At 38.8% G+C, this 13859-nt stretch overlaps 2 protein-coding genes across 5 annotated transcripts in view; one reads left to right on the top strand and one right to left on the bottom strand.

Moving 5' to 3' along the window:
• The window catches only part of TMEM68 (transmembrane protein 68), a 44564-nt gene extending 34609 nt beyond the window's left edge, over nt 1-9955 (bottom strand). For 2 of the 3 annotated variants that reach the window (XR_014308420.1, XM_082719213.1), the window contains exons 1-3: nt 9825-9955; nt 2654-2698; nt 1632-2025 (exon numbers count right to left, since the gene is read on the bottom strand). Coding sequence is in view for 2 of the 3 variants with exons in the window: in XM_082719213.1 (XP_082575339.1) it covers nt 1632-1956 (325 nt within the window). In the remaining variant the exon portion in view is untranslated. Of the gene's footprint in view, nt 1-1631; nt 2026-2653; nt 2699-8914; nt 9032-9824 lie in introns of those variants that run through there. The other variant, XM_082719214.1, reaches the window with a different exon arrangement.
• Nucleotides 9956-10182: 227 nt separating this feature from the next.
• Nucleotides 10183-13859, top strand: part of TGS1 (trimethylguanosine synthase 1) — a 45341-nt gene continuing 41664 nt past the window's right edge. For both annotated transcript variants that reach the window (XM_082719200.1, XM_082719198.1), the window contains exon 1: nt 10183-10323. In XM_082719200.1, coding sequence (XP_082575326.1) covers nt 10220-10323 — 104 coding nt within the window. In that variant the 5' untranslated portion in view covers nt 10183-10219. The remainder of the gene's footprint in view (nt 10324-13859) is intronic.

Here is a 13859-nt window from a genome sequence, read left to right as displayed (position 1 = left end):
CAGGCTAAGAACTATATATTTTAGTTCTTCTGAGCCATAAATGCATATTTAAAAATATCTCAGAAAGATAAAAACACCTCAAAACTATATATTCTATTTCAAAATAAGCTTAGTGCTTGAAGTTACCTAAATTAAATCATGTTTCCTGAAATATAAATAAACTCAAAATTCCTTATGATATACATAATCCTGAAATATAGGGGATTATCTATTTGGGATAATAGAGCAGCCTACAAAGATGCAATCTCTGCAGATGGACACGGGTGATATGCTGAAGGACCGTCTTGTCTCACGTAAAACAACCATAAAAGGGAATAGTTGTAATGACTAGCAAGAGCATTAGTATTGAGTAATGTTCAAAATTCAGTACATCAAAGGCAAAGGGCTCCTGTTTGCAAACCTGCTGAATACCACTACTTTGACCCTGAATTCTCTGAATAAACTGACCACACAGCACAGATCATAACAGCACAGGCTCTAGAGCTTGATATCTGAGATTGTATCCTGACTTTTCTTCCTAGCTTTCTAGTGTGTCTTGGGCAAATAACAATCTCTCTTTTCCTCAACTTCCTCACAGGAAAACGGTAAATGGAGATAATACACGGAATCTATCCTAAGTTTTAAGACTGTATGTCAAACATTCAACAATGTTGGCATCAGAAGTACTAAAAAAAGACTTCTAAGACAGCATGTAGTATTAAAATGATGACACAGTGGCCTAATAAGCAGGTCACTGGTGATCTTTGCTAATAGCAGCCTTGTATTGCTGTGGTATATATCCTCTGGTATCTATTTCAAAATCTATGCTTCTGTGCCTTTCTGGGAAACCACTTTGATGCCCAAAATGAAATAGAAAGTACATCTCTGTTACACACCTACTGAATTCTCTGTATTTTTTTATAAGTCCTAGTGCATAAATGGCTAACAAATAAGATAAAAATTGGTAGAGATAATAGGCCACAAGAGGGCAATTTTCACGGTAGCCACAGAACCAATCATTAAATATAGAACAATATAATTTCTCAAATGATAAAGAAAAGAATGAATATCCTAGAGAGAAACTTGTTGCTATCTCATTTATTCAAGAGACATGTGACCTCTGAAATTAATCAAACAGAAAATGGGTAAACCATGGTATACAAATTATATTTAATATTATTAGTTAATATTCATTTTTTAAATATCTACACTAGGAAATTCACTTATTTTGAACAAAATGGAATTAAATACTAAATAATTAAAGCAGATTTCTATAGGTTTCTATACAGTTTTAATTAGTTTCTTACTCTTTTAGATGTCTTACACATAAATTTGAGTATTTTAAAATAGGTTTCTATACAGTTTCAATTCGTTTCTTGGTCTTTTAGTTATCTTACATATAAACTTTAATATTTTAGGTTACAGTAAGAGCCTACATTGTTGTATGGTTCTTTGTTTAATGGGAACTAATGTGTTTGGGAACACTAATTTTAAGAAAGACATGTAGATACACAATGTATGCAAAGAGATAAAATGAAATAGTAAATATCCCTTATATTTTTTACTATTGATCAATAAAATGAGATGATGATATAGCTCCAGTGCCACACAGATGAAGAGCCACACAGAGACAGCGAAGTAATCTTGCTTACCGTGCCAAACCGCCGCATGTCCATCCCAGAGAGTTGCCACCGTCTTCCTTGCACCATCCCATAAATTATGAGAGTAGGCTTCTTTTAATACATTTTTCCTCTTATAAATGTGTAAAAAAATAATAGTAAGATAGAGAAGAAAGATAGTAAAGTAAGGAAGTATTAAAAGTATTAGTGGTGTAAAAACCCACAAGAGATAGTTTGCAAAATTCAAATAGTCCTCCAACTGTTCCACACCAAACCATTCTTCAAGTATGTGAATCAGACAAGTCATATAGGGCATAGAATCTTGTCCTGTGCCACAGGTTTGATTTTTGTTTATCATTTTTCTTTAGGTGAAAATGACAAATGCAGTCTCTTTCTTCATTGTCATGGTAGGTCTTTAATTTGGCCACTAGAAGGGAAAAATAACCCAATGTTATTCCTTTCACAGTTGAAAAGTTAAATGTTTTAGTCTACATAAATACTACATAGAGTCATTTCTTAATACCAAAAATGAGTAGATTGCTATGGTTAACTTTGTTGCAAACTTCAATGCGAAAATAATAAGGTTTCATTTGCATGTTCATGAAGCATGTCAGGTTTAGCTTTTGAAATAACTCACAAGCTTTAATTGAGAAAGAAAAATAAACCTGATGAAGAATGAAATTTCAGACTGATCTTAATAATCTGACTTACATCTTAAGTGGATCATACTGAATGTTTCTATCTTAAACCAGGTTATGTTGAGGTAACTGTTCTTCACAAAAGCAAGCATCAATATTTCACTCAATAAAAGTGACCCAATTGTTTAGGAAATGATGACATACATTTTTGGCTACTGTTTTTTAGAAGCAGTTTACAAAAAAAAAAAAAAAAAAAAAAAAAATCTCTATTCTTTTAACATTATGCAATAATAAAAAATTTATCACTGTCATTTCTATCTTATAGTCACTAAAATTTCTCTTAAGTGTTCAATGACTGAAACTATAGCCATACAATTATTTCATGTCACTTATCTCTAAACCAGTCACTTAACTTACCAGAAATTAAGTAAATTTCTTGTCCCAAGTTTCAGTGTATGTGTTCTGGAAAACAGCATACAAATGGAAAAAACATATGATTAAAAAAAGATAATCATTAATATCTAGAGTTCCCATAAAATAAATATCAAGACACATTCACAAATGTGTGAAATATATTATAGACCCACACTAGTGTATCACAGTTAAAAATTATACTCATGCAACCAAAGATTTAATGAGGACAGCTTTACACACCATTTATGTCCATTATATAAAAACCACTTGAGACTTCAATTAAAATTCAGAGCTATTAAAAAAAGAGAAAAAAGAAAAAAATTTTCAGAGCTATAAAAACCTTGGCTTCTTTGGAAAAAAAGTTTGAAGGTAAAATGTGTAACTGACCAGGTCTCTTCTTAGTAACTTTCCCAGATAATAAGCCGAAGTCAAATATGATATTCAATGGTATAATTACATTAGCTCCTAGGATCATGTCCTACACAAGATTTCCTTCTTTCATTCCTATCTTCCCTGGTTCTGATTATATTCTTGGAGATATTTTATCATTTCTCCATGCTACATAATCTTTAAGAATATCATCTCAAACCCTTTATAGATGAGGCAGGAAATGAGTAAATAAATAAAGGGATGGAGGGAGAGGGAGAGACAGATAAACAAGAGCAGTTATATGTTGTCTTTATCCCAAGATTGTCTTGCTGACTGACTTATTAACAGGGCATACACTTTGACTTAGTCCTCCAGGGATGGAAGATTTAGTCTTATTTAATTTCCTTGTAACCAAAAGCATTTACTTGTGAGAAATTGTACACCTGCTATGGTAACAGAAGGTAAACACAACACACATTAAGCTCACAATCTAGGCTTTTTTTTTTCCCCCTGAAGTATAGTTGACACACAATGCCATTTTCGTTTCAGGCAATGAACATAGTGATCTGACAACTCTATACGTTATGCTGAGCTCACAATATGGCTACCATCTGTCACTGTACAACGATGTGGGCTTTAAGTACATCATATTCTCATCAATCCATCTAAAGTCTTGAACCCTTATAATGTATCAGGGTTTGAACATTTAGAAGGCAACAAAAACTTAGTGAAACTTACTACTTTTAAAATGAGAGCTTCCCCCACTGGGATGGCTGGAATCACAAAAATGGAAAGTAAGCGATATGGAGAAATTAGAACCTTCATACATTGCTAGTGGGAATGTAAAATGTACAACCATGGTGAAAATCTGTTTCGCAGTTCCCCAAAAATCTAAACAAAGAGTTACCTAATGACCCAACAATTCTATTCTTAGGTATGTACCCCGGAAAACTGAAAACATGCATTCACACAGAAATTCATGTATGAATGTTGATAGCAAAATTACTCCTAAGTGCCAAAAAAGTGAAATGCCCATCAACTGATGGATAGATCAATAAAATGTGCTCACCCCTACAGTAGAATATTATTCAGCCGTAAAAAGAGATAATGGTTCATGCTACAATAGGCATGAACCTTGAAAACATACTAGATTAAAAAAATCAGACACTAAAGGCCACATTCTATATGAGTCCATTCATATGAAATAACCAGAATAGGCTAATCAATAGAGACAAGAGGGTAAGTGGTTGCCAGGGGCTGGGGGGAAGGGGCAATGAGAAGTGGCCACTAATGTTGACAAAGGTGTCTTTGGGAATAATTAAAGGGCCCAGAATTAGATTGTAATGATGGTTGTACAACCTTGGGAATTCCCTAAAAACCATGAAGTTGTACATTTTTAAATGGTCAATGTTATGCTAAATTATACCTCAAGAGAAAAAGAGATTTTAAATACTGTTAATAAATTAAAATACATGACAGTCTCTCAAATATGTTAAAAGGAGCTTTTCCTAGGCCTAAAAACCAATCATTTTGATGATCTGTCCCTTACTGCTTAATACAATGGCCCTAATAATCTAGTCTCATTTCTGACTTTAACAGGATCATAACATCTTGTGATTTTATTTTTCCTAAAGATTTTATTTATTTATTTATTTATTTATTTATTTATTTGACAGAGAGAGAGAGAGATCACAAGTAGGCAGAGTGGCAGGCAAAAAGAGAGGGGGAAGCAGGCCCCCTGCTGAGCAGAGAGCCTGATTTGGGGCTTGATCCCAGGACCCTGAGATCATGACCTGAGCCACAAAGGCTTAACCCACTGAGCCACCCAGGCACCCCCCCCATATCTTATGATCTTAAAACCTTTAGTACTACCCCCCACTCAAACTGGTAATAGAACTGTACTTCTTATCCTCAATTACACTCTGACTTATCAAACAAGCACAGTACAGCAAAGAGGGACATCTTCATAAGTAGTCAATGAACAGTGGCCCGGTGCTGCACACAAGAAGCTCCTCCAAAATAGTCATCCTCGAATTCGATTTAAACTTTCCGGAACAGAAAACTCAAAAGGTGTCGATTCCATCTTCAAAATCATCCAGATCTTGCACATACTTATCTCACTGTAACTTTTCCCTACTGCACCCAGTTCTACACCATAGAACCTTTTTCATTACACAAACTCTCAAGTTTCAACAAAGCTATGATGAGCTGTGAAATCCCATTTTCTGGTCAGAATCCTTAATTCTTTGAATCACTCCTCAGACCCTTTCAGCACTCAGGTCACTCCCCATGACAGACTCTAGTTGTATGATATTGAGTAACCCACTTGTAACTCAACTTGCTAAGATCTATAAAATTAGGATATGGTGGTACATATACTACATTAGATGATGATAAGTGCTATGGAGAAATATACAGCAGGATAAGAGAAAAATAGAGGTCTATATCACTCAAGAGGGTAGGAGGGAGGGTTGCTGTGTTATATACAGTTGCCTGGGAAGGACTCTTTGAAAGGTACATTTGAGCAGAGACCTGAGGAAATGAGGAAGCAAACTATGTGGGTATTTGGAAGAGAAGTCCTGGCTAAAATAAAAGTAAATACAAAGGATGTCTACTGGTGTGGTCTGAGGAGCAACAAGGAAGAAGGCTGAAGAAGAGTGATAGGGAGAGCAGTCAGAAATGGAGAGAGAAGTAGCACTGTAGAACTCTGTAGGCTTAGTTTAACTTTAAGTGAGATGAAGAAGGCACCAGAAGAGTGAGACTGCCTAACTTGGGTTTTAAATGACTGCCGTATTGAGAATACACTGCATAGGAAGCAAATAGGAAGTTCAGGCAATAATTGAAATGAGAGATGAAAGTGGCTTGGACAACGTGACAGAGTGAAAGTCTGTAAGAGATGATAATTTCTGGATATACTGTGAAGATAAAGCCAAAGGAGTTGCTGATGAATGGATGTACAATATAAGTGAGAGAGAGAGAGAAGTCTGGGATGACTACAGTGTTTTGGCAATATGGGTCTGTACTCTAGGAGACTCTGTTACTTATTGTATGACCTAGGCAAGTTACTTATTAAGTCTGCCTCAGTCTCTCCATCTGTAAAGTGGGGATAATAGCAGTACCTGTCTAGTAAAACTGTTGTGAAGAATAGACACACACACACACACATATTTTAGATTTTATTTATTTATTTGACAGACAAAGATCACAATTAGGCAGAGAGGCAGGCGGGGGGTGGGGAGAGTAGGATCCCCGCCGTGCTGAGAGCCCCACATGGGGCCCGATCACAGAACTCCAAGACCATGACCGGGACCAAAGCCAGAGGCCTCAATCACTGAGCCACCCAGGTGCCCCAAGAATATATGTTTTTAAAAAACGTTAGAAGAGTACCTTCCACTATGTAAGCCCTAAGTAAGCATTGATAGCATCGTCATCATATTGGCTTGCTTGTGAAAAGATGGAGTTACAGGAAGAACAGGTCTGGGATTGGAAGAGAGATCAGAAATTCAGTTTTAAACTGTAAAGATTCTAGCAGACATCCAAGTGAAGACCTTAAATAGGCAGCTGGTCATAGAGATTAGCAGGAAGATCAAATTTGGAGAAATATATCTGGGAATTGGGAATATAAATATTGTATGAAAACCATGAAACTAAAAAAGATCCTTCTAGGGAGGAAATATAGAATTAAAAAGAGCCCCCAGAACTGAACACTGGGGCACTCAACATTTTAGAAGTTGGGACAACAATGAGGAACCAGCATTCCCCTTCCAGGAGTGGCACCCTGCGTGTCAAAGTAACAAAGTGTTCCCAAGAAGAAAGGAGTTATTCAGTGGTTTCAAATGATGCAGAGAGGTCTAAGAAATTATCATGGACCATTGGGTTTTACAACACAGAGACACTGACAAGTCCAGATAATTAAGAACTATTTTGTACAGTGGGGATGAAAGTCGGGTGGAGTAAATTCATGAAAAAGTGAGAGGAAATGAATTGGAAACAGCAAATATGGACAACTCTTTATAGGAATGCTGATGCAAAAAGGAAGAGAGAAATGGGTGAGCACCTGGAGAGGAATGTGGGCCAAGTTTGTTATTGTTTTGAGATGAAAGAAAACATGGTCTTTAATACCAATGCTAATGCCTCAGTGGGAGAGTAAGAAATAGATGAGGCAGGAGAGGAGTAATTGTTGGCAGCAGTCCTTGACTAGGCCAGAAGGGACAGAATACAGTGTATAAGAAAGGGCATGGCATGGCTCATATAAGACTTAAAACATTGGGTTATTAATTCATTTACTCAACATATGTTTACTAAGCAAATAACTTGTGCTTGACACTATTCTAAACACTTGGGGATACACTAGTAAACAAAATCATATGAGAAAACATATGTAAAGCACTTAGAACAATATGCCTGGCACATAGTAAGCACCTAACAAATATGAGCTAAATAAAGATAGACCTTAACTGTGTTCATTCAAATCTCTGACAAAAGATGTGGACCAAGACAGTGCCATAAAGTTTGTCACTAAAGAACTACCAGAAGAATCTGAATAATAAGCTTTTAAGTTGATAAAATACTTACTTTTGATGGTGTGAGAGTAGGGCTTTAGAACTCAATGAACACAACCTTTTAATTTTGCAGAAACCAGTTAAAAAGAGAAAGCCAAGCTGACTTGCCCAAAGTTACTAAATTAATTCAGTGAAGAAACAAGGGCCAAAATTAAAACCCGGTTCTCCTACTTCCTACTCTGGTTTTCATTACACTTTCTTTAATCTCTCTCTTCCCCTCTCTCTCTCGGTCTCTGTCTCTCTCACAGAAAGGCTGAAAATGTTAAAATTGCAATCTCTGTTCCCTCTACTTCCGCCTAGCCCTCCTCTCCTTCCAATTTGGCATAGACTATATTTGTCTCCTTACCAATCTATTCTAATCCAATTAAAAAACTATAATTGTAAAAGATGTTCTGGGGGAGATACAGTATTTTAATTACCAAAATTCCAGGTCATTTCCTATTAAAAAAAAAATCTACAGTTAAACATAGCCGTGTGCATCACATATAAAGAAAATATCACCATGGTCATATTGCTGGTGAGGAACATTTACTGTAAATGACCTTATACATTTTCAAAGTAAGAGTATTTTGAAAAATAATACATCAGAACAGAGGATTTTTTGTTTTCTAGAAAGCTTTACAAAAATTAAACAATTTTTAAACAACCATTATCAGGACTTTTAGCACCATGGATGCCAACAGATCCATTTCTTACTTTTAGCATATAAGCCACATTGAAGATACACTGAAAATGCCGATTAAATTAAATAGTCACTGAAATAAAATTAATTTCCCTTTTCTCTCCTGCATTGTTAATAGTTGTTTAACAGGGGTTTAGGATTCAGCCCTAGTGAGTAAGCATTCCACTTCAAACTAAAAGAAGTTTCTCTAATATAAATTAAATAAATATATCTGGGAAACCTAATCATTTTATCTTTAAAACAATGCCCTTCAGATTCAAGCTTCAAACTCTAGTTTCTATCATGAACGACCTTTCAAGGTTTTGTGTTTTGTTTCTGGGTTTGTTTGTTTTTTTTTTTAACCCAGAATGTCCTTTAACTTCTAGCTAAAATCCTCCACTGTGATCATTACTATTCCGGCTTTTTTTCTTCACCTCTCCTCGTGCCCCAAATGCGGCCTGTCTACACCGGCGTGTCCGTAACTGTGCAGCACTCCTACTTTCTTGAGACACTCAAATGAGCATAGCCCGGATATCAAAGTAAGACAGCAGCAAGGATGTGGAAATAAGCAGTTCGTGTGGAAGTAAACATTTCACTTGGAAAATTAATTTTCTATTTTCATCCCATGGAAAACGCGACCAAAATACTAAACCTTAAACACCCGGATTTTACCTCAGTCGTTACACACGCTAAAGAATGCTATTTTGGCATTAACAGCACAACCAAGTCCGGAAACGCTCCCGCCACCTTCGCGCTGGAACTCGCTCCTTGGAGGAAGCTGCCTGGACAGTCTCAACGACTACCACACGCCGGACGCCAACTGCCCTGTTCGGATCTAGCAGTGGCGTTCCGGTTTTCGGCATCCTTAAGCGCACACGCATTTTTCTTCCGCGTCCGCCGCCTGAGGACCGACAGAGAGACCTGTTCCACCCGCGGCAAACCCCAGGGACCGACGCGGCGTCCGCCGCGCGCACACCAGGTACCCACGGAAACTGTTCATAGCAATGAGAGGTCTGACAGGCGCAGTTTCATTCAGTCCCTCCAGCAGCCCTAGGAAATCTCTCCGATTCTACGGATGATCACAAGGAGGCTCAGCAGGGTCAAGTCGCTTGCCGGGTCACACAGGTAGCGAGGGAGCACCAGACCCGGATTCCGCGCTCGACCTGCGGGAAGCCTTCTTAACCACTTCATTCCTGCGGCCCCGCGAGCCCAGGAGGCTCGATTTGGACCCCGGAAACAGAGGTCACGGGGCAAGCCCAGAGGCCTCTGCCCAGGTTCGGACACCTCGCCCCGCTGCCCAAGTTGAGACAAAACGAGGTTTTTGAGCGCGAGGGGGGATGCGCGGCGGAGAGAATAGGCTCGTTGTGACCCAGGCAGGATCACGCGCCCCCGCCACTCCGGTGCCCGAGCTTACACCGAGTGCCGCGGGAAGCCCAGCCCGCCCGCCCCCGCCGGGGACTCCCGGGCGGTCCCACCGAGACTAGACGTGCGGCCTTGGCCGCTCCGAGCCCCGCGCGACTGACGCGGAGCTGTGCGCCCGGAGGGGAGGGGCACTAGGAAGCCAAGATGAGGACCGACACACCTCGGACGGGAGGGGCAGAAGCGGCTCGCCCTCACCCTCGAACAGCGGCGGGAGCTCTTCTGTGGCTCGGCGACCGAGGGGAAAGAAGAAATTTCAGCGGCGGGTCTCTGCTCGGAGCAACCTGGTAAGAAAAAGACAAACTGCCGCTGCAGCACGGACGGCGTTGAGTGTGACACCCCCATCGCCCCGCCCCTTCCCGTGAGCGCCCGGAGCCACTTCCGGTGGCGGCTCCTTTGCCGGCTCCAGGTTCGAGGGGCCCCGGGCCCGTTCCTGTTCCCTGACGTACCCCTGGGCGCGCCGGCGAGACCTCCGTTCGGTCTCCGGGAACCGAGCAGAGGCCGGAAAGGCCTGTCCCGTGCCGCTTCCCGCAGAACGTCCTGCACTGAGGTGGTAAAATGTGCTGCGAGAAGTGGAGCCGCGTGGCCGAAATGTTTCTCTTCATTGAAGACCTGGAAGAGGATCATAAAATCCTTTGCCTCTGCTCCAGGGCATTTGTAGAGTAAGTAAAAAATCGTGTTCCTCTTCGTCTCTAGCATGGTTATTTCCCAGAAATGTAGGCCTTGCAAACTACATGGAATTGGGATCCACGGCCGGAGTATAAGACCCTTGGGCAGGGTGATGTTTCAGGAAAAAAAAAAAAATCTTGGGCTTCACGGAGAGGTCGCCGGTTGCCATTAAGTCAAAGAGTAAAATCTACTTTGTAGGCTTTTGTGGGAAAAAAAAAAATGGCAGCTGATTTATTTCGTTTTAATGAGCGGACATTTAAAAATCGGGAGAAGGGAAATGTAAAATGAAATCTCCTTAGTGGCTGTGACGTCACAAGTTGAAGGCTGAGTAACTCTTGGGGGTTAACATTTTTAAAACCTTAAGTTTTATTAAAGCGCGAATGCGCCGAAATAGAGTTTCTAATTACCCGAGAAAAAAAGATTTAGCTCTTTGGAGTTTTGAAATGCATTTTTGGAAAATATATGTTTGGGGTAAACATCGCCCTGCATGGAAGATAGCCGGCGGGTAGGAAAAAACTGACTGAAGAATTGTACTCTGGGTGAGGCTTTCTTTATATTAGGTGTGTGAGTTTAGCCACTTGAATCTTTTCTTCATCCCTAAAACAGGTATATCTGCCCGGGTTATCTCACAGGTTGATTGTTAGATTCAACTTGAGGAAGCAAATTTTATGTGCTAGAGTTTTAATATAGTTTATTGGAGTAAACTTTAAGTTTGAAGCAGTTCTCACTGTTTGCCATTGTGTGTTTATGGAGTAATTGGAAAATTAATCCAAAAGGAAATCACTTTAATTTTAAAAGTATTGTCTTTGTACACATGCATGCATGTATTCATTCAATAAATGCTTTTTGTGCTTCCTTGTATTAGCTACGCTGATGGGCACCGGGGTACAAGAACTGCCTGTCCCACACCCTTTGAGTTTACTTTCTAGCAAAGGAGATGAATATTAGGACAACTGTTACATATATATTTAGCAAATTACTCTTGTAAGTACTGTAAGAGAAAAGTACAGATATATATGATAGCAGAAACCTAACCTTTCTCCACAGATCACAAGAGATTGTTGAAGGAAGTAGTATTTGAAAAGAAGTCTAAAGAGCAGAGATAAACTGGGGTATATTTGAGCGGGAAGGAGCAACAATCAGAACTCTGAGTAAAAAGCAAAAGAAAGCCAAGACTGCATACTTAGTTCTTAGCCTAAAGCTGGATTTGAGTCTTGGGGTTGTACTCCTTTCCAGAAAGAACAGAAAGACAATGTAAGTTATAAATGTAAAGGGTTGAGAAAAATTGTCATGCCGTACCCCTACAAAACTATGCTTCTAGATTTCAATTAAAGTAACTTTATTTTAAACACAATGTAATTGGTGTATATATCAATTAGTTTGAATTTAGTCTCATTTGAATTAAAACATTCCTCCTCTATAGTTCAGGTAATTTCATACATATTCTTAAAACTTAGAACCTCTATTTACTTAGTTCAAGTAAAATTGAGTTCAAAATAAGGAGAGAAAAGAATGGCTTTTCCTTTAGATCATTTAATGCTCAGATAAATTATAACCCTTTAGAATGAAAAGAACATTTTGAAATTATTTCCAGTAGCCACTTGAGAAGTCTTTGGGATCACTTCTAGGCCTTTTGGCTAACATCAAGTGGAGGAATCTTTGGGACTTTGGAGACATGCTGGAATTTCAGAGGCTTATTAGTTTAACCCTGCTTTCCAGGTAGGGAAAAGGTTTGTTTCACAGTCTTCTTTGTTTGTTTCAGTCTTAAAACAACACATTGATTCTAGAATAAGTTATTAAACTGAGAAATTTGTCCATGTACAGAAAACAGAAAATGAGCATTAGCATAGGTGCCTAATACCTTTTTAGTATTGAATTGATTCTCATACTGAGTAAGGTTATTGTACACCTCTCCTCAAAGGCAGGAAATAGAACCTAACATCCTTAACTAATGTTTATCATCTGAGGACATTATATTAACATACTGTCTTATGAGCTCTAGAATAATAATTCTGTTTCATCTATGCATTCAGGTTTCCATTAGTTATATATGTATGATATAATGGAGCTCTTAAAAATAATCTTTATAGAGCCACCTGGGTGGCTCAGTCCCATTAAACAACTGCTTTCAGCTCAGGTCATGATCCCAGGGTCCTGGGACCAAGCACTGCATCAGGCTCTCTGCTCAGAGGGGAGCCTGCTTCTCCCTCTGCCTCCACTGCTCCTTTTTCTTCTGCTCTCTCACTCACACTCTCTCTCCCTCAAATAAATAAAATCTTTAAAAAAAAATAATCTTTATAACGGCTCAGTAGTAAAATGAAAAAATACTTTGTATTAACATATCTGAATATAAAATATCTACACTATGATTACAGTTATGTAAAATTGTGTCTTATTATATACAAAGCCTAGAATTGAACATAGGGAAATGATGGAGTAGTAAATTCTTGTTATAAAATTGTTTATACTATAAATAACAGGCTTTTCTTAATTTTCTTAAATCATTTTAAAATAATTTCCAACTTGCAAAAATAGGTCAGTACAGGAGTAAAGAATGGGTTCAAACTTAAACAAAAAAACAAAAATAGGTCAAAGAACTCTGATATTCCCCTCCTAGACTCACCTAGTACTAACAGTTAACTGCATTTGCTCTATCTCTCCCTCTGAATACACACAGACACACGCGTGTGCCCCCCTCCTCCCCTGCACACAATTTTTAGTCTTTTTCTGAACCACTTGAGAGCAAGCTGCACATATGATTCCCCATTACTCCTAAATACTCCATTGTGTATTTCCCTAAAACAAATGTGTTCTCTTTCATAACCACTGTAGTGGGTTCACAACTTTCCCAGCAGTGTCTCTTTTCTTTCTGGTCCAGAGTTCCACATAGTTCCTTTTATGACTTGTCAATCTCTTTTGGAAAAATTCTTCACCTTTTCCCTCCCTATCATGGCCTCAAAATTTAAAAAAATGCAGACCTTATCTTGTGTGCTGGTCTTCCTTAACCTGGGTCTATCTGACATTTCAGCACAAACAGAGCTGGGCCATGCCGTCTTGGCAGGAATGCCACAGAAATAATCCTGTGTTTGGCTCTGCATCATTTCAGTCACTTGCTGTGGACCCATTCCACCCCTGATGACATTGACCTCCATTACCTAATTATGTTGCAGTCTCATAACTATCTCTGCTGTAAAGTCAAACTGGTTCCATTTGTATGTATTAGTATTTGGAGGGAAAGTACTCCAGTATTAGTACCCTGTTCCTGTGCCTGAATCAGCTGCCTCAGAAGGTTTCCAAAGAGCAATTCTCTATCATTCTGCTTTTATTAGTTGGCATTCTGCAGGGAGAATGCCTTCTCTCCTCATGTATTTGTTTACTCCTTTATTTACATTAACATGAATTCTGGATTATTCATTTTTTTAGTACATTCTATTTTATTACTCATTTATTTTGATGTTCACATAGTTTTAGCTGTTATGGGCCCCTCGAGGTGGCTCGTATATCATTTTGATGTGTCCCTGGCATTCTC

Source organism: Mustela nivalis, assembly GCF_964662115.1.
Source record: "Mustela nivalis genome assembly, chromosome: 2".
Classification (NCBI taxonomy): domain Eukaryota; kingdom Metazoa; phylum Chordata; class Mammalia; order Carnivora; family Mustelidae; genus Mustela; species Mustela nivalis.
This window is presented reverse-complemented; position numbering and strand designations above follow the sequence as displayed.